Below are 18,839 nucleotides of genomic sequence, written 5' to 3' on the forward strand. Positions count from 1 at the left end.
TTGGGCAAGTACATTATATTAAAGCATGCCAGGAGGGAATAGTTATAAGCTTTGCAAGATCTCCTTGGAATTTTTCCTCCTGTTTTAAGAAAAAAAAGTAATGTATTAGTGTGCCCATAATCTATTTTTCTTTATCTGCTGGTAAATACAGTTCATGTTTCTGTAAAATTTTGTGTATCATTATCAAATATTATTAAGAGATTTAGCTTATTTTCAGGCAGCTACTTGAGCCTACATTTATATCATAATCAAACCAAACACGTGCATATGCCAAGAGATATAAACAGCCAGACAGGAACTCAGACAAAAAATAATAATCCAAAACTTTGACCATTTGAACTTATTTTTACTGATAATTACTTTCCGTTATTGTCATTCATATCAAGATAGACTTAATCTTTTAAGGCAAAAGCAATCCTGGCACCCCAAACAGGAAAACAGAATTTGTTTCCAGCAGAGAAGGAATGTCAGCTGCATGTCTCATTCCATCTGGGGTGGGATGGAATTCTATATCTTTTTGTTATGACAAGTATAAAGTCTTTCCTTAAAACCAAAAATATGAACCCATAAAGCCATTACACTAGACTTCTTAGAAACCCTACCCCCACAAATTGAGCCAGATATAGTACAGCTAGTCAATTCAAATTTTAATTTGTTTCTAATTTATCTCACAACCTCAATAAAGCCTCATACACGATTTTGGTAGGAAAGAATCACAGCAATCTATTTAAGCTATTTTGTATGTATCAGTGACTTAATATATACCTATAACAAGTCATTAAGAAAGTCACTCACCTAAAGACATTTTAAAAAGCTTTTGTTGGGACATTTCCAGAGTTTTACACTAGCAACATAGGAAAGATTAGCAACTTTATTTTCAGAGGTGTAGCACATCCACAATCATTATGACTTCATTAGGGAAGTATCAGAGGGGTAGCTGTGTTAGTCTGAATCTGCAAAAGTGGCGAGGAGTCCTGTGGCACCTTATAGACTAACTGAAGTGTAGGAGCATAAGCTTTCGTGGGCAAAGATCCACTTCATCACATGCATTTGACGAAGTGGGTCTTTGCCCACGAAAGCTTATGCTCCTACATTTCAGTTAGTCTATAAGGTTCCCATTAGGGAAGTTGCAGATGCTTAGCATCTCCACAAAAAAAAGTCACACATCTTTAACAATAATTCAAATGAAGTCCACTAGTTCATTTGAGTGCAGAATTTCCATCCAGTTGCAGAATTAAGCCCCAAACAGTATGATAGTGTATGATTGCCACACATTTCTTACTACACTAAAATGCCTGAGTTAAAACACTTCATAATGGCTTGTTTTGTTTGCCATTGTGAATGTTTCAAGATTTAACTACCATACTGAAGTAGAACAGCCTGATATTGCGTGCAACAAAAAAAACCCAAGATAACAGTTACTGTAAGGTTACTTTTAACTGAAAATACTGACGTGGCAGAAGAGATTACTTTAAATTTCTCACCTAGAAACCATAACTCAGTGGGTCACAGGAATTTGTATAAATGAAATTGGATCATGGAGGTGAGAGAGAACTTCTGATGTCATTGGAATTTAATGTACATATTCCTTGGAGTTAATGCATGCATACCACCAGTACATGCATTATGTATCAGTTCAGATGTTATGAAAAGACACTTTGATATTTTAAATATTTTAATTTTACAGGATTGATTTTTCTGATTTCCTTCAGTACATGCAGTGTATTATAAAGCTACTTTTATGAATGTTCAGAATCAGTATTTATTTTTTAAATTACAAAATAAGGTAATTTCAGAAGCTAAAGACAGTAATTTTTATAACTCATAGGTTAAAAGCCAAAATGACAAATAATTACATCATTTACTACAGATCATGCCAGGTTCAAGGACATTAGTAAAATCAATGGGGCAATGGACACAGCAAATCTTGCAGCTAACAACTGGAAGACATATTGAGAATTAAGCCCCACCTTTCAGTATGACTGTCAAGACAGCAGCATGTTTTCTCTATTGATCAGCAACTGACATTACCTAAGCAGTAAAACACAGCAATTTGCTTTTCTGGGATTATTATAAACATATATTAGTTGTGAAGCATAAAATAGAAAGCAATGTAATTGTTGACATAACTGCAAAAATATTATGATTAAAAATGTCCAATTATGAGTAATGATAACAAACCAATAGAGAGGCTGAAAACAGAGGACAGAAATGGCCACTGTACCTTCCAGGAGGGTATGGCTTTTGTAAATTTTAGTGTCATAGGAAGATCAATTTGGATTAAGAACAGAAACAATATGAGAATTGTTGAGTTCCATGAAGGTTCATCTTAATTTTGACTCAATTCACATTCTTATCCCCAGTATATTAGTCCTTTTCCAGAATTTACTCATCCAGCTTGTGGGGGGAAAATCCAACACAAACATGTCCCAAAAATGGGATTGTAGACAACTTTTGTTTCTTTTTTTTTTTTTAACATGATGTAGAAACATTAAAACAAACAAGAACTAAAAAAATATCTGTGGGTCACACCTTACTAGGAATCCGAAAATTCTCAACAGGGCTGAGGTCATGAATGTTCTCCTGCGGACTTTTCAGGCCCTTTAAAAAAAGAAATGTAACAATTAGTTAACCTAGTCAATATTTTGCAAATTAAACAATGTTAAGATCTTATCTGTAGTTGACAATGTATATACAATCGTTAACAGACTTGTTACAGGACTGGGCCATGGCCTGCCTCATGTTAAATGCTTAAGTGAGACTATTAAAATGGGTAACGTATTCATGCCACACAAGTATTTGCAGATTGAAGACCAGAGCCTGCATCACATCAGTCAAATTCATGAACTACAAAGAGATTACCATTTCCTTACAATTAATACTTACTTCCTATTATACCATCTTGTCAACTCCCACATCTATTATTCAGTGTTTAAAAGGCAAATGCAACTCAAAACATAATGTACCCTATTCTGCTAGTTTGATGAGTTAATGGTGTCAAAAAGTAATTCAAATTAAGTGCCACCTACTCTGTAGCATAATTGTCATTTCTGTATAATGGAACACTTAACTGTTTACCACATAAAATTCTTAACTTTTTCTGCTATATTTTTAGAGAGGAAAAACAGCATATTCCAAATTCTAGCAATTGTGTAATTATTGCTTCTTTCAAAGAATTTTATTCAGGGAAACAGAAGATGTCCTTATGATACAGAGACATGATATAGGATACTGGATTTATCACCCAGACAAATAATACATAAAAGTTTACTGAATGTTAAGCATGTTATATAATTTTTGAGAGAGACAATCTAAAAGGTATATGACAGCACTTATCTGTTCCCAATATGTCTTCTGAATCAGGCCTGGTTAGCTTTTACTACTATCAAAAGTCCACACGAAACATGGAGGCAGAAAAGCAAAGGAGTATTCTGTTCTCCTACATATATAAATTCTAACTGTGTATGCACAAGATTGAGAGCAAGGAACTCCCAAATTTTAAACATGGCTCTGGCACCCACTGCGCCTCAGCCAAGAGACATAAGACCTGAGTTTCAGATATATTTATATCCCAAAACTTCCATTGTCTAGTACTGGAGATATTAGCTCTGAGACTCTCTGAACATTATTAATAAATGGAAAAATTGAATTTCTTGAAGGGGGACTTTGTGAAGTTCTTTGAAACCCTCAATGAAAAGTACAGGCAGTCCCCGGGTTACGTACAAGATAGGGACTGTAGGTTTGTTCTTAAGTTGAATTTGTATGTAAGTCAGAACTGGTACATATTGTAGGGGAAACTCTAGCCAAACATTTTTTTTAGTTTTGGATAGCATAGGGAAAGGTTAACTCCCCTCTGTTTGTTTTGCTGTCTGTTCCCCTGTTCAGAAGATTTCACATCTATTTCTGTCCCTGTGACAAACTCAGGACTAAAGGAGTAACTCATCAAATACCAAACAGCTCTGCACCATGCTTTGAGCTAATAGCTTTATTTCCACACACCACCCAGGGTTCTAGGAGGAGGGTCCTTTTTTTGCTAACACAATGAGGCCAGCACTTTGTTTGTTTTGGTGGAGTCTTTGTTTGCCCAGGGAGCCCAGCATGTATGGGGGAGGAGGGGCGGAGAGGCTGCTTTTGTCTGCTGTTCGGCAGCCTGTTGCTCAGGGAAATGCAGGACAATGTAGCACTTTAAAGACTAACAAGATGGTTTATTAGATGATGAGCTTTCGTGGGCCAGACCCACTTTTGATCTGAGGAAGTGGGTCTGGCCCACGAAAGCTCATCATCTAATAAACCATCTTGTTAGTCTTTAAAGTGCTACATTGTCCTGCATTTTGCTTCAACTACCCCAGACTAACACGGCTACATTTCTATCACTGTTGCTCAGGGGAGGGGGCAGCCTGTTGCTGGCAGGGGGGGAGGGGGGAGGCGTGCAGGATGCGAGGCCGTGGGGGGGGGGGGAGCGGGCGTGGGGAGGCACTTTTCCTCTGCCAGGCAGCTCTGCGGGATCCCTGTCCCTGTGGCCAGCTGCTGCAGGCAGAGGCCAGTTGGAGCCGGCCGAAGAGGAGGAGGAGGTGGATTCTAGGACCCAGGTGAGCAAGCCCCGGGGACGCTGCTGCGCTCCGGGAGCCCGGCAGCCTGTTGCTCAGGGGAGGGGGCAGCCTGTTGCTGGCAGGGGGAGGGGGGGGGGGCGTGCAGGCGGCGAGGCCGTGGAAGGGGGGCAGCGGGCGTGGGGAGGCACTTTTCCTCTGCCCGGCAGCTCTGCGGGACCCCAGTCGGAGCCGGCCCGAGGAGGAGGAGGATCCTAGGACCCAGGTGAGCGAGCCCCGGGAATGCTGCTGCGCATGTGCGGGAGTTGCCTCACCCCGTTCGTATCTAGGGATCCGACGTAAGTCGGATCCACGTAAGTCGGGGACTGCCTGTACTGTATAAATGCTAGTTAATACTACATCTTCATTTTTCAGCATTAATAGAAATTAAGTACAAGTTTGCCGTGAGAAAAATCTCATTTTAATTTAAAGCAGACAAATTTAAAAAGTGATGAAGCCTCTGACAGAAAGTAAATAGATGATTGTTGCTGACGGCATCATTTTTCTGATTACTACGTTTTTTAAATGTTTCATCTTCCAGATTGAAAAAAAAAATCACTTTTTAACCAGTATATTTGTCTGACATTATAATGAACTTCAGAAATCCAAACATATCCTCCAACTCAACTGTCATTACCAACCAAAAACTTTTGCCACAGTGAGGCCAACACTTAAAATATCAGCAAACCTAGACGGTAACTGAAAAATAAGAAACTCAGATATCCATTTTATCACACTGTTATTTTTAGCAATGCTTATATAGCTTATGTAGGACACATTAGGAAGAACTTCTTGAATGTTAAATAAACTCCAAAGATCAGAAAGTGATACTGATTACATCAGGATGCCCACTCTAAGGCCTACAAACTGTACACAGCTCACAAGAGCATATCATGAGGCCTGTGGCCTACTTCAACACAAAATACCAATGGTCAACCCTGTTCCACACACTGAACCCCTCATTTTTATCCCTACCCCAGAACCTAAGGAAGTCCATAAAATCCACTAGAATAATAAATATGATCTATGGGAGGTCTTGAACCTCAGTCCTCTCTGTCCCTTCCCTTCATCCTATGGGGCTGGAAATGCCAGAGAAATTGAGGGCCACCTCAGTGAGGGTTGGGGGCTTTGGGAAGAGCTGTTTTTCTTTGGGTCTGTAAAGCACAGGAGGAGTGCTGACCAGCACCAGGTGACGAGGGGGTGAAACTCAGGTAGCTAGCAAAAGTGTGCAGGAGAACCAATAGAGATAAAGTGCTGAGGTTTGAATTGGATATAGGTTCCCTGCCTGCTTTCTTTGTGTAGGAGAGATAAACCAGGAGAGACACAGAATGATTTAAACCCGGCAGGACTACCTTGCTTCCAAGGAATTTGGGGCATGGGAGTAGATTGAACAAAAAGAAAATTGGAAGTAAGTAAAAGGAAAAGTGAATCTAGTCACATTCAGGGTAATTTTTCTTTATTTTGCAGTTTGGTTTAACTGAATCTACGCCTCCCCTCCCGAACGACTACCTTGCATTGTACCCATAGACTTTTCTCTGTGTCTTAATTTGTTTTTCCTTAGTTGCTCTGTAACATCCAACAACCAAGTGTGCTTTATCAAGTTTATCTTTTGTTTTGTGATAAAAATCACTTTTTTAAGGTGATGATTTCATTCTTTTATCCTGGAAGGTCTGTCTGTGTGTATCTGCATGCCTCTGAGGGATCAGCTACTAGAGACTGCAGATTGTTTTTCTCTTTTCAAGCTCTTCTTGGGCAAAAGAGCTTGGGGTACTTCTCAGGGTGATTTCAAGTTTTCACCCCCAGTTTTAGGGATAAAAAAAGTCACAGCTTTTTCATTTATTTATTTCTCAGAGCCAGAGAATCTGTGACTCTAGGAAGTTTTGGTAACCAGTGCTGCTAGAGGCAAAGGTTTTTTGTTTTGAGCTCTTTGTGGCCCCCCATCTTCTGTACTAGGAGTGCCAGAGTGGGGAACAGCCCTGACAGGGTAAGTGGCTCCCGACCCAAAAAAGATTGCTCACCCCTGCCATATATAAAGAAAACATTTAAACCTCTTGTGCTGGACATAAATTAATCATAGAATCATAGTACATGAGGACTGGAAGGAAGCTCGTCGTGCCCTGCCCTCACGACGGGACCAATCTCCGTCTAGACCATCCCCAATAGAGGCCTGTCTAATCTGCTCTTGAATATCTCCAGATATGGAGATTCCACAACCTCCCTAGGCAATTTATTCCAGTATTTAACCATCCTGATAGAAAGTTTTTCCTAATGTCCAACCTAAACCTCCCTTGCTACAGTATAAGCCCATTGCTTCTTGTCCGATCATCAGAGGCCAAGGAGAAAATTTTTTCTCCCTCCTCCTTGTAACAGTTTTGGGTACTTGAAAACCGCTATCATGTCCCCTTCTCAGTCTTCTCTTTTCTTAACTAAAGAAGCCCAATTCTTTCAGTCTTCTCTCATTGCTCATGTTTTCTAGACCTTTAATAATTTGTGTTGCTCTTCTCTGGACATTATCCAATTTCTCTACATCTTTCTTGAAATGTGGTGCCCAAAACTGGATACAGTACTCGAGTTGAGGCCTAATCAGCACAGAGTAGAGCGGAAGTATGACTTCTCATGTCTTGCTCACAGCACTCCTGTTACTGCATCCCAGAATCATGTCTGCTTTTTTTTGCAACAGCATCACATTGTTGACTCATGTTTAGCTTGTGGTCCACTATGACCCCTAGATCCCTTTCTGCCGTACTCCTTTCCTAGACAATCACTTCCCATTCTCTATGTGTGAAACTTCCTAAGTGGATTATTTTGCATTTGTCCTTATTAAACTTCATCCTATTTACCTCAGATCATTTCTCCAGTTTGTCCAGATCATTTTGAATTATGACCCTATCCTCCAAAGCACTTGCAACCCCTCCCAGCTTGGTATGATCCGCAAACTTAAATAGCATATTCTCTCTGCCAATATCTAAATCATTGATGAAGATATTGAACAGAGCCGGTCCCAAAGCAGATCCCTGCGGAACCCCGCTTGTTATGCCTTTCCAGGATGACACCAAACCATTAATAACTATTCAAAGAACAGTTTCAAGCCAGTTATGCATCCACCTTATAGTAGCCCCATCTAGGTTTTATTTCTCTAGTTCATTGATAAAAATGTCATGCGAGACTGTATCAAATGCCTTACTTAAAGTCTAGGTATACAATGTCCATCGCTTCTCCCTTATCCACAAGACTAGTTATCCTATCAAAGAAAGTTATCGGATTGGTTTGACATGATTTGTTCTTTACAAATCCATGCTGGCTGTTACCTATCACCTTATTTTCTTCCAGATGTTTGCAGATGAATTCCTTAATTACTTGCTCCATTATCTTTCCTGGCACAGAAGTTAAACTGACTGGTCTGTAGTTTCCTGAGTTGTTCTCATTTCCCTTTTTATAGATGGGCACTATATGTGCCCTTTTTCAGTCTTCTGGAATCTCTATCTTTTTCAAAGATTATAGCTAAAGGCTAAGATACCTCCTCTATCAGTTCCTTGATAATATTTTACTTTATTTAAAATTAAGTTTGATAAACTAGCATGAGAAAGTTAAAACTATTAATATGTTTAATAATTTAAATTAAACCATTCTCCCTAGCTGCAGCACTAGCAAAATGGCTCAGACATAATTATGTAATTAATGAGTTTTCATTAGCAACTGGTAGCCCACGGAAAGATTTACATTGAGCCAGGTGTTGTCCATGGGCCAAAATGGTTTAGAACCACTGACAAAGAGGCACCCCTGGCTTCTGTCCCTCAGAGACCACTGTAGGCTCCCTGCTGCTCCACAAGAGCCCACAGAGAACTTGGGTCTGTTACCATGGCCATGAAATCACCACGCCACTCCAGTGTGGATGATGGACAGACTCTTTGTAAGTCTTCCTCATCCAAGCAGCTGATGATTTAAACAGCGTATTAAGATGCCACATGAAAACACTTGGGCTATGTGTACACTGGCGGGTTCTTGCGCAAGAACATCTTGCACAAGAACACGTCCACACTGCCATGTGCTTTTGCACAAGAGCATTCATGGCAGTGTGGACACTCTCTTGTGCAAGAAAGCTCTGATGGCTACTTTAGCCATAGGGCTTTCTTGCGCAAGAAACCACAGCCGTGCATCCACATTGCCTTCTTGCACAAGAGCTCCTGCGCAAGAGGGCTTACACCTGTTAGAAAGGAGCGTAGCTCTTGCACAACAGCCATTCTTGCACAAGAACCCATCAGTGTAGACATAAACTTGGTGCTTCCAGAGAGAGGCAGGATATATTGTCTCTTTACAGAGAGGGTTGTCATGACTTATGTCTCTGGGTGAACATGCATTTGTGGGCTCTGTGAAGAGATGAGAAATTTTGACTTCCAGTTTCAAGGGATTTGTTCTTCTGTTTTTGGTTGCACACTGCCTAGTCCAAATGCAATTAGCTATGACAACACATTTCTGAGTTATTCTGACACACAAAGTGAAACCTGTGCTAAAGACCCCACGTCCAGTGAGAGAAAGTGATGCTGTCAGAAGAACTTAATTCAAAGTCTCTTCAATTTTCTTCAGATACTGTCTCTACCAGGCAGTGGGGCTTTACTGATTGGTCCCTTATATTTTTGAAGGGTGACAATGTCACCTGGAACTTCTTGGGTAATGTTAACAAATTGCTTTGAGCCCAATCTTAAATTGGATCAAGCCCTTTGTAAGCAGTTTGGGAAGTGGTTTCATTTGGCAATTATTAATAGGTATTGTTTACATAATATAGGCATTGTCATCATCCTATTGACATATACATTTCTCAGTAGCTTTACATATGAAATAGCCCAGCCCCATTTATCTCCATGGGCAATGTACCTTTCAAGAAATGGTGGTGAGCGTTAGTGGCATGGTCTTCTCCACCATGTAATTGTCATGGTTAATTCAATACTGTCATTCTGGCTTGTGAAAACTGAGGACACATGATAGTTTTGCAGTAACTTCAAAATATGCAGTTGTAGTACATCTCATTAGCATGTAAATTCCCATTAATCAGTTAACCTGTTACTGTTAGGTCACACTCGGGCTGCCAGCAGCTCCCAGCCCCCTCTGAAGCAGCCTCTGCCCCCTGCAGACTTGAGTCCCCAAAGAGAGAGGCTGCTCTGGACACTGGCACAGTCCCTGCCTGTGTGGCTCCTGGGTCCCCAGGGCTGCTCTGGATGAGAGCAACCTCTTTCTGTAGCAGGCCCTCTCTGTGGCTGGAGCAGTCCCCTACCCACAGCAGGTGGGGAGCTGCTCCAGCCCCATCTGATTACCAGTTAATTGGAACTGGTAAGCATCATTTGTAAAGAGAACTAAGGAAGTTGTCCTATGAAATTGTGGGATAGTTCTGGATGATTCCCAGGCCCTGAATCAAAGGAGGCTGCACATACATTGCAAATTAATAGATCTAGGATCCTGGATCTCATCTTGAATCCAGGTTGGACCCCTAGCACTGCAGTATCATGGGACCACAGGTGTGAAGCCTCGGTTAATGAAATTGCAGTATAGTTGCATGAGGGAGGATCCTATAGCCATCCCTATTGGTAGAGAACAATGGGAGGAATTCTATAAGAGGTCATATGACACCCTTTGCTTCTGATCATGTGTTTATCTTGACCACAAAAATACTACCTAGGGGCAGCACTTCCTGAGGCAGGTGGGCAGGGCTTAAAGGATCAACGGGCATGGCTAATCGAGTCAAGGGGAGTGGCCAATGTGTCCCAATTTTTGGTTCAGAAAACATGGTCACCATAGTTTTGCAGCACCCCTCATTCGAACACCTGTGGGACGCTATAATCTCAGAGACCCAGGTGTTGCAATCCCCAAGCAAAGCCTGGGACAGCAGCAGGCAAGCACACACCCACCCAACACCTCGCCCCCCATCCCGACCGTATAAGAGCCTCGATTCGCTTTTCAACAGACCCCCTAGGGAGCGACGTCTGGCTCCAGCCAGCTCGGCCCCGTAAGAAGCTGCGTCCCCTCCCCTCATGCCCCTGCACAGATACGCGGCCCCAGCTCTGCCCCCTGGCATCCGGGTCTCCAGCCCGCGGCCCGTACCTGGCGGGTCATCAGTGACTTGATTTTCTGCATGTCCGCGCCGCTTCGCGCAGCTCAGGCCCGCGGACCGGCCGCGCTCACAAGCCCCCGTCAACCCACAAGCTTCAGCCCGGTCTGACAATGGGAAGCCATATTGCACATCACGTGACTACCTTCCTGCTGCCGGATGCATTCTGGGACTTGTAGTCCTTTATCGGCGCCATCACCCCTCCCGATGCGGGGGACGTGCAGCCGCAGGGAACTACAATCCCCGTCAACGCACCCAGACCCGCGCCTCCACCCCACCCCACCCGGTCGAGGCTGCTGCCTCAGCAGAAGCGGGGGGATCATAGAGAGGAAAGGACTCGTTGTGTAGAAAGCCCATTACCGGGCAGACCCTCCACCCCCTGCCGGCCGAGCTGCCTTCCGCTCCTCCAGCAGCGCTGTGGGCGCGGCCAATGTGTAACCAGCCCGGCCAGTGGGGGCCGATGCTCGTTGCCAGCCCAGGCGGGCCCGTCAGGCGCCAGGGAGCGCAGGAAAGAAGGAGGGGGGCGAAAGGGGCGTGGCCGGGGAGGAGCTCACGGGTGCCCCTCTCGGGGCAGGACCCAGGGCGCGGCGCTGGGGGGCGGGGCTGTTTGCTCTGCTTCTCGTGGCGGAACCAGGATCCCGGACGGCGGGACAAAGGGAGCAGTAGCCGCAGGGCTGGGGATTCAAAGGGACCCGGATCTCCCAGCCCTCGCCCTTTGGATTGCGGCCCGCTCTGGGGGCTGGGTGGCGCTGAGGACTGGCTGCCCAAGGCCCCGCCCCATCCTACTGAGGCCCCGCCCCTTCTGGGGCTCAAAGCTTCCCCCCCCCCCCTTAACCCGAGGCGCGCAGCGTGGTCCCCGCTGTGGAGGAAAGACGCTCTGTGAATGAGGATGCTGTCCAAAGGCTGCACTGGATCAGTGGAGAAGTACAAGGACTGCACCCTTTGTCTCTGTGCCTTTTTTTTTGGGGGGGGGGGGTCCAAAGTAACTCCCATTGGAATTATTTATCCTAAAAATTGTGCTCTAACTAGGATCGTTCCCGTGGTTCCTTCATACTTTTTTGAGGAAAGGAAAGCAAGTGTGAAACATTTTACTCGTGCTTGCGCTGAATACTCCCTGGGGCAGAGAGGTTCTATGTTTGTACAACCAGCAATGAAATAGCATGGAAAAGGGCACCATATCATACTGTGTGATGTGCATGCAAACTAGCATTGCACCATACAGTGTGAGACTCAAAGTCCATTCCATCAAAGCAGCACCTGCAGACCTTCCATCAGATTAGGCATGGAGCCCAGAGTTCTTACACGAGATTCTACTATCAGCATCTAAATATTTTCATAAATAAATAACTTGACGCTCTTCCTTTATTTGAAAACATGCATCTATAAAATCAGGTGGGTGTTAGAGTGGCTAAAACTGGATATGAGAGACAATGACATGCTTATCCTACTCTGTGTATCTTATTTTTTTTGTTGTTAGAAATAAAGGGTTTGGGGTTTTGGGGGGGGTACATAAGTATAATTTTATTAAAACCTTCAGTTTCACCAAGTGATTTTGTAATCAATTGACTTGCACAGGCATCCACATAAAGTCACCATACAACTGACCCTAATTTTCAGCTCTTTTGGCCATCTCTAGAGAGGTCAATTCATCAGCATTAGCAAGGAAAACCAAAAAGCTTCTCTTTTCTAGAATTGGTCTCTTCAAGAAAGGGTACCGCTAGACTGGTGGGTTTTTCCAGGATACCTCTGGTATCCCGGAAAAACTCAGCTGTGTTCAGGGAACACATTTGCTCTTCCGCTCTTTTTGCAGAAGAGCAAATGTGCTCTTTTGGGGAGCCCTGTATACCTTGTTCTACAAGAAATAAGGGCTCTGCCGAAAGAGGAGGCTTTTCTGCCATTTGAGCCTCATCTAGACGGGGCCAAATGGCAGAAAAGCCTTTTCCAGAAAAGCAATCAGAAAAAGCTACGCAAATTGAGGAGCTCAATTTGCGTAGCTTTTTCCAATAAAAGAGTGTAGTCTAGACCTAGCCTAAGGGTGCAGGCATAATGGCAAGACAGCTCCATTATCCATGCTATAACTAGTCTGGATAAAGAATATCTGCTTCCAGGCAATCAATCCAGCACAATTCAATAACACTGAGTTGTCTTTAAACAAAAATAAGGACTTTGATGTGATAATAATTTTGCCAGTTTATTATATATAAACATGCTTGGCCAAAAAGTCAATCCATATTGGTAAATCTTCTGTCATATATTGTACATGTTCCCTGACTTCTTAGCTGTTTATTACTGGCTAGTTGCTCAATAAGCCAAAAGCTAGCTTCTGAATTTTAAATTTTTGTAGAAATTGTTTTTGATCTATTGCAGAGCAAGTTTCCATGTAGGATTAATGTTCAGACTTCAGTTATAGCCATTTGAAGAGATAGTATAATGAAGTGACTATTCCACACAGTAGCAAGAAAATATTAATTACAGGCAGTCCCCGGGTTACGTACAAGATAGGGACTGTAGGTTTGTTCTTAAGTTGAATCTGTATGTAAGTCGGAACTGGCGTCCAGATTCAGACACTGCTGAAACTGACCGCCAGTTCTGACTTACATACAGAATCAACTTAAGAACCCCAGGCGTCCCCAAGTCAGCTGCTGCTGAAACTGATCAGCAGCTGATTCCAGGAAGCCCGGGACAGAGCAACTCTGCCTGGGGCTTCCTATAGTCAGAGCTGGTCAGTTTCAGCAGAAGCTGACTTGGGGACGCCTGGGGCAGAGCAGCTGGGGTGCTGTCGGGTTGGTCCTGTAGTGCCCAGAGCGGGCGCTGCAGGACCAATCGGCAGCGCCCCAGCTGCTCTGCCCCAAAGTCCAAAACAAAAGCCTGGTCTGCTGGGGGGGGGAGCACACTAGCTGCGGCCCCCCCCCCAGCAGACCAGAGACACGGGGAGCAGAGCCGCAGCGGCTCTGGCAAAGCCTCAGAGGCGAGGGACCCCGCCGCGGCTGCGGCTTCAGTCTGGGTGCCTGTGGTCTGCTGGGGACGGTCCCCAGCAGACCACAGGCTCCCTGACTGAAGCCGCAGCCGCGGGGGGGGGGTCCCGCGCCTCTGCTGCCGCTTCAGTCTGGGTGCCTGTGGTCTGCTGGGGACGGTGCCCAGCAGACCACAGGCTCCCGGACTGAAGCCGCAGCCGCGGGGGGGTCCCGCGCCTCTGAGGCTTTGCCAGAGCAAAGCCTCAGAGGCGCGGGGAACCGCCGCTGCTGCCGCTTCAGTCTGGGTGCCTGTGGTCTGCTGGGGACGGTCCCCAGCAGACCACAGGCACCCAGACTGAAGCCGCAGCCGCGGCGGGGTCCCTCGCCAGAGCAAAGCCTCAGAGGCGCGGGACCCCCCCGCGGCTGCGGCTTCAGTCCGGGTGCCTGTGGTCTGCTGGGAACCGTCCCCAGCAGACCACAGGCACCCAGACTGAAGCGGCAGCAGCGGCGGTTCCCCGCGCCTCTGAGGCTTTGCTCTGGCAAAGCCTCAGAAGTGCGGGAACCCGCCCGGTGCCCCTGGTCTGCTGGAGACGGTCTCCAGCAGACCAGGGGCACCGGAGCAGCTTACGAACGGGGCTTTCTTGCCCCGACCTCCGGGGCGAGAAAGTCCCGTTCGTAAGTGCGGATCCGACGTAATTCGGATCCGCGTAAGTCGGGGACTGCCTGTAACTGCAAATTCTAAAAAAATTTCTGGCTGCTTGAGGTGCTTTTAAGCAGTCATTGCTGCAGTGCAGTTACTGCTAAATTCAAATCACAATGTGATGCAACCTTGAACCAAAACAAAAAGAGACTTGCATTGTCTTAGAGCAACAAAAGAAATGCCAGCTTTGTTTTGAAACAGATATTTTCTATACTCTGGTATGCACTGAAGTTTTATCATTGTCTTATCACACCCTTCACCTTATCACAGTAAAATGGGATATGTACATCTGTGGTGGAGGGTCATCTGTAAAATGTGTGGAAAATAAGGGAAACCATATAATAATGTCCCAGGCCAGATTGTAATTGTTTAGGTGACTTTCTACATCCTTTAGTGGAGTAAAAAACAATGGTCCTTACTTATTTGTTGTGGAAATCATCCTCAAACAAATTTTAGCAAACAGCAACATGATCTATCTATGTACAATACAATAATTAATACTCACTAAAACTGGGCCACCACACACATATGATTATTACTAAAATAACATTTATCTTTTTGTATTAAGCACAAACACTATCAGGCCATCGGTATGCAATGAAAGCCCACACAGAAAAAATATCTGTATGTTTTTAGTTTACACTTTTTATTTCCATAGGATGCTTGTGCTTGGCACTAATACATTAATAACATGAGTATTATATATCCAGCCCATAAGTACAAATTCTGCTACATTGCTACATGCCATAGAATCATAGAATACTAGGACTGGAAGGGACCTCGAGAGGTCATCGAGCCCAGTCCCCTGTCCTCATGAATGGAGCCAAATCGATTTCCGTCAGTAGGGCCAGATATCATTTCATAGATACTGAAGCTACCCAAGCCAACAAATTATTCATTAGTCCAGCCCAGTTCCTACTGCATTTAAATTGCAGAGCCGCAGGGGGGTGGCTCCTGGACCCATCACGAGCCAGGACTGAGCTGGGTTGGCTCAGTCCCGGCTCACACAAAGTGCTGGAACCCCACGCGAATAGAGGCTGATAAAGAGCAGCCTCTGTTCATTGCCACCCCAGGCCACCATGCACAGGGGCTGATGCTGAAACAGTCTCTGTTCACCGTGGCTGGGGCTGGCCGCAGAAAGGGACTGCTGCTGAAGCACCACAGACAGGGTCTGCTTCGCAGCAGCAGCCCCTGTCTGCGGGGAGTCCCAATTCCCCACTGGGATCCCCACAGACAGGGGCTGCTGCTGATACAGCCTCCCTGACACCTTCCCAGCCCCCACTGCAGCCTCTGAAGCTATGTCTAAAGTGCAGGCTTCTTTCAGAAGAAGAGATCTTCTTCTTTTCTGGAAGAGATCTTTTCTGGAAGAGATCTTCTGAAAAAACTTCTTCCGAAATAGAGCGTCCACACTGCTAAAGCGCAAAGAAAAAGTGATCTGCTTTTTCGTAAGATAGTGTTCACACTGAATGGACACTATTTCACATTTAAGCTGTGATTACTGAGTGGAATGGCCACCAGGGTACCTGTGCTTTTTCCTCTTTGCTCTTCTTTTGAAAGAACTCCCTCTTCCCCTCCATACACACCTTTTTCTGAAAGAGCTTTCAGAAAAAGCTTCTTTCTCATAGAAAGAGGTTTACCAATGTTGGAAAAAAAACCTCTGTTCTTTTGATTTTTTTTTTAAAGAACGTGATTGCAGTGTAGACGTGAGCGAAGTTTTTTTGGAAGAAAATAACCTTTTGTTCTGAAAAAAAAAACCCTCTGTAGTGTAGACATAGCCTGATAGAGGCAGCAGTACAGGGAAGGACAAACAGTACCACGGAGATGGCACTGGGAGGAACCGGCTTTTAAGCTGCCTCCCAGCAGCACCAGCTCCTGTCCCCCCCTTCCCGCATTTATATCAGAGGCAGCAATGGTGGGGGGAGGAATGTGAGCAATCGCCTATGCTTATTGAGTAGTTGACTAATCAACTACTCTTTTGCGGCACTACTCTGGATACGTAGTAATGTCATTCAGTCTGACCAACACTCCTGTGATCTTTCAACGCTTTCTTCATGACATGTTTATAGACATCCTGAATCAATATACAATCATCTAATGTGACAAACTTGTATTTTCAGAGACCCCCAAGCAGCATTGCTATCACATCAGTTTCAGCCTGGAAAGACTACAGGAAAACAGCTTATATGTTAAACTGAAGAAATGTGCCACAGAATTTTTAGGTTATATCCTTTGCCCGGAGAGCATGGACACCCTGTTTTCCATGGATCCCTCTTGAAGCCTGACATGGAGGATCTCCTTCCCCACCAGTCCCAGCCCCATAGGTCCAAAGGCATGAGGAATATGTAGTCCATGACTGTCCTCAATTTTAGAATACAGAGAGGGAGACTCTACTACCCTATAGATTGGGAGGGCTGTGGTGCTAAAGAGTATATTTGGGAATCTGCTGCCCATGTCTATGCCCAGTACTTAGTAAAAAGGTTTCATCAAGATAAGCTGGGTTTACCCCTAAGAAGGGAACCCCTGAAAGATGGAGGTCATGTAAGAATCTTTGGGACTAGATCCCAGGTCTTCAGAGCCAAGATAGCTGATGGTCCCATATCACCACCAAGAGATCAGGCAGAATCACCTCCAAGAAGCACTGTGGAGATTAGGCATCTGTGAAAGCACCACCCAACAGAGCAAGAGTGATAGTATCCTGTGGCTCTCTGGTTGGCCCACATTTACTATTTAACCCTGGAGGATGGGCCAGGAAGTTGTCTGGGCAGCCATGAATAGTTCTGGCTTGCTGTAACTGTAGACCTGGCTTCTCTCAGAGCTGCCTTGCTCTCTGACCTTCAGTCTCTGAATCCAGCTTGACTCTGACTCTCACTCTTACTTGATGATTTTGGGCCTGGCCCTCAGTACTATTCTGATTCTAGCTCACCCATCACTGCCTCGTGTCCTAGGCCAGATTGCCGACATCCTGGACTTTTAGGGTATGTCTAGACTACATGGCTCCGTCAACGGAGCCATGTAAACTAGTTTACCTGGCATAGGCAAAGAAGCGGGGATCTAAATAATCCTCACTTCATTAAATAAACATGGCCGCCACGCTGTGCCGACGATCAGGCATTGTTACATGCTTTGTGTGGGGACAGAATATGCTCTCTCTCTCTCTCTCTCTCTCTCTCTCTCTCTCCTGGTCAGTAAATAGGGTGATAGAGCCATGGCCCATGTGTTCCTCCTTCCATCCTCTCTGGGTACACTATGACAGCCTAATCATTATCCTGAGGCAGTTCTTGTGCTCCTGGACCCTGACCCTACAAGGTGTTGAACCACCCCTGAAGGTGAGGAGTGCTAACTCCCATTAACTTCAGGGAGAGTTGAGAATGTTTATCCCCAGGAGTAGCTCAGCACAACTGAGCCCTCTGAACACAAAGACAGGGATTGTTCCTCACCTCAGCTCAGAGGTATAAGTGAAGTGAAAAAGGACTCCTTGCAACCATTCCCTCCCACACAAGACAGGGAACAATTCAGCCCAGTATTTGAGAGATTTATATGTCGCTATCTAAATGCTAGCTAATGAAAACTTAAATATTTTTATAACCATCTGTATAGGTGCAAATATTTGCTGTTGGAAATTATTGCATATGGAAGGAGGTAGAAAGGGAGTTGCCTGGTTTATGGTTGATTAGACTTATACAATGAGTGACATTCTTGGATAAAATCCAGATTGCGTATGAGTATTAATTTAAACCACATTAAATTAATGAAGAAAAAAATATTGACTGGCAGCTAACTTTGCAGTATGAATAAGATTTACATTTTTGGCAGAGGACTCTTTTATTAAAATACACCACGTAGACACCCTACCAAAACTTCACACATCCATGGCCCAGGGATAAAGAAAATCTCTCAGGGAATAAGGTCATCCCAAAATAAGTATTATGCTGTAATATTTTAAGGGAAATATAAAAATAACTAGAAACCAACATTTGTTAGGAAGAAGGCATTTTGCAATAGAGCTAACTACAATATTAACTCCTTTGTGTAAAATTTTCATTGCTTTTTTGGATAAGATCCATTGTAACAGATGTTTAATATCTCATATTACCGTGAGCAGTGTAGATCCTACTATTGCAAGGGGCTTAATGGGATTGTCTAACATTGTTTCCATTCCTGATTACTAGGTTCTTATCTGAAGTTAAGATATGTATGTAGCAGGTCAGTGGTTTTTTGGCTTTATAACTAACTATATATGGCATAAATACCTATATAAACTTTACTCGCATTAATTTTTACAAAAGCAGAGTGATTCATACGCTATATCCTATTTATCACACTCCATATTTGCTGTGAATATACCAAGGCAGTATTATGATAGATTCACACGCAATGAAGATGTTGCCTACTAAGCTAACAGGTGTTCCCACTCCCTGTGTCCTTTGTATACACATATTCAAATCACACAAGGTAGTAGGCAGGATAGAGTCTGTTAACTCATTACTAATTTCCCTGGC

General features: G+C 44.3%; 1 protein-coding gene across 5 annotated transcripts in view; it reads right to left on the minus strand.

The window, feature by feature from the left end:
* Nucleotides 1–10,927, minus strand: part of VPS50 (VPS50 subunit of EARP/GARPII complex) — a 174,964-nt gene extending 164,037 nt beyond the window's left edge. The window contains exons 1-3 of one of the 5 annotated variants that reach the window (XM_075922362.1): nucleotides 10,680–10,908; nucleotides 2,533–2,601; nucleotides 1,971–2,031 (exon numbers count right to left, since the gene is read on the minus strand). Coding sequence is in view for 3 of the 5 variants with exons in the window: in XM_006114479.4 (XP_006114541.1) it covers nucleotides 2,533–2,601; nucleotides 10,680–10,712 (102 nt within the window). In the remaining 2 variants the exon portion in view is untranslated. Of the gene's footprint in view, nucleotides 1–1,970; nucleotides 2,032–2,532; nucleotides 2,602–10,679 lie in introns of all 5 variants that reach the window. The other 4 variants (XR_012902050.1, XM_006114479.4, XM_006114480.4 and 1 more) reach the window with 4 other exon arrangements.
* Nucleotides 10,928–18,839: the final 7,912 nt, after the last annotated feature.

Source organism: Pelodiscus sinensis, chromosome 2 (genome assembly GCF_049634645.1).
Source record: "Pelodiscus sinensis isolate JC-2024 chromosome 2, ASM4963464v1, whole genome shotgun sequence".
In the NCBI taxonomy this organism is placed as follows: Eukaryota; Metazoa; Chordata; order Testudines; family Trionychidae; genus Pelodiscus; species Pelodiscus sinensis.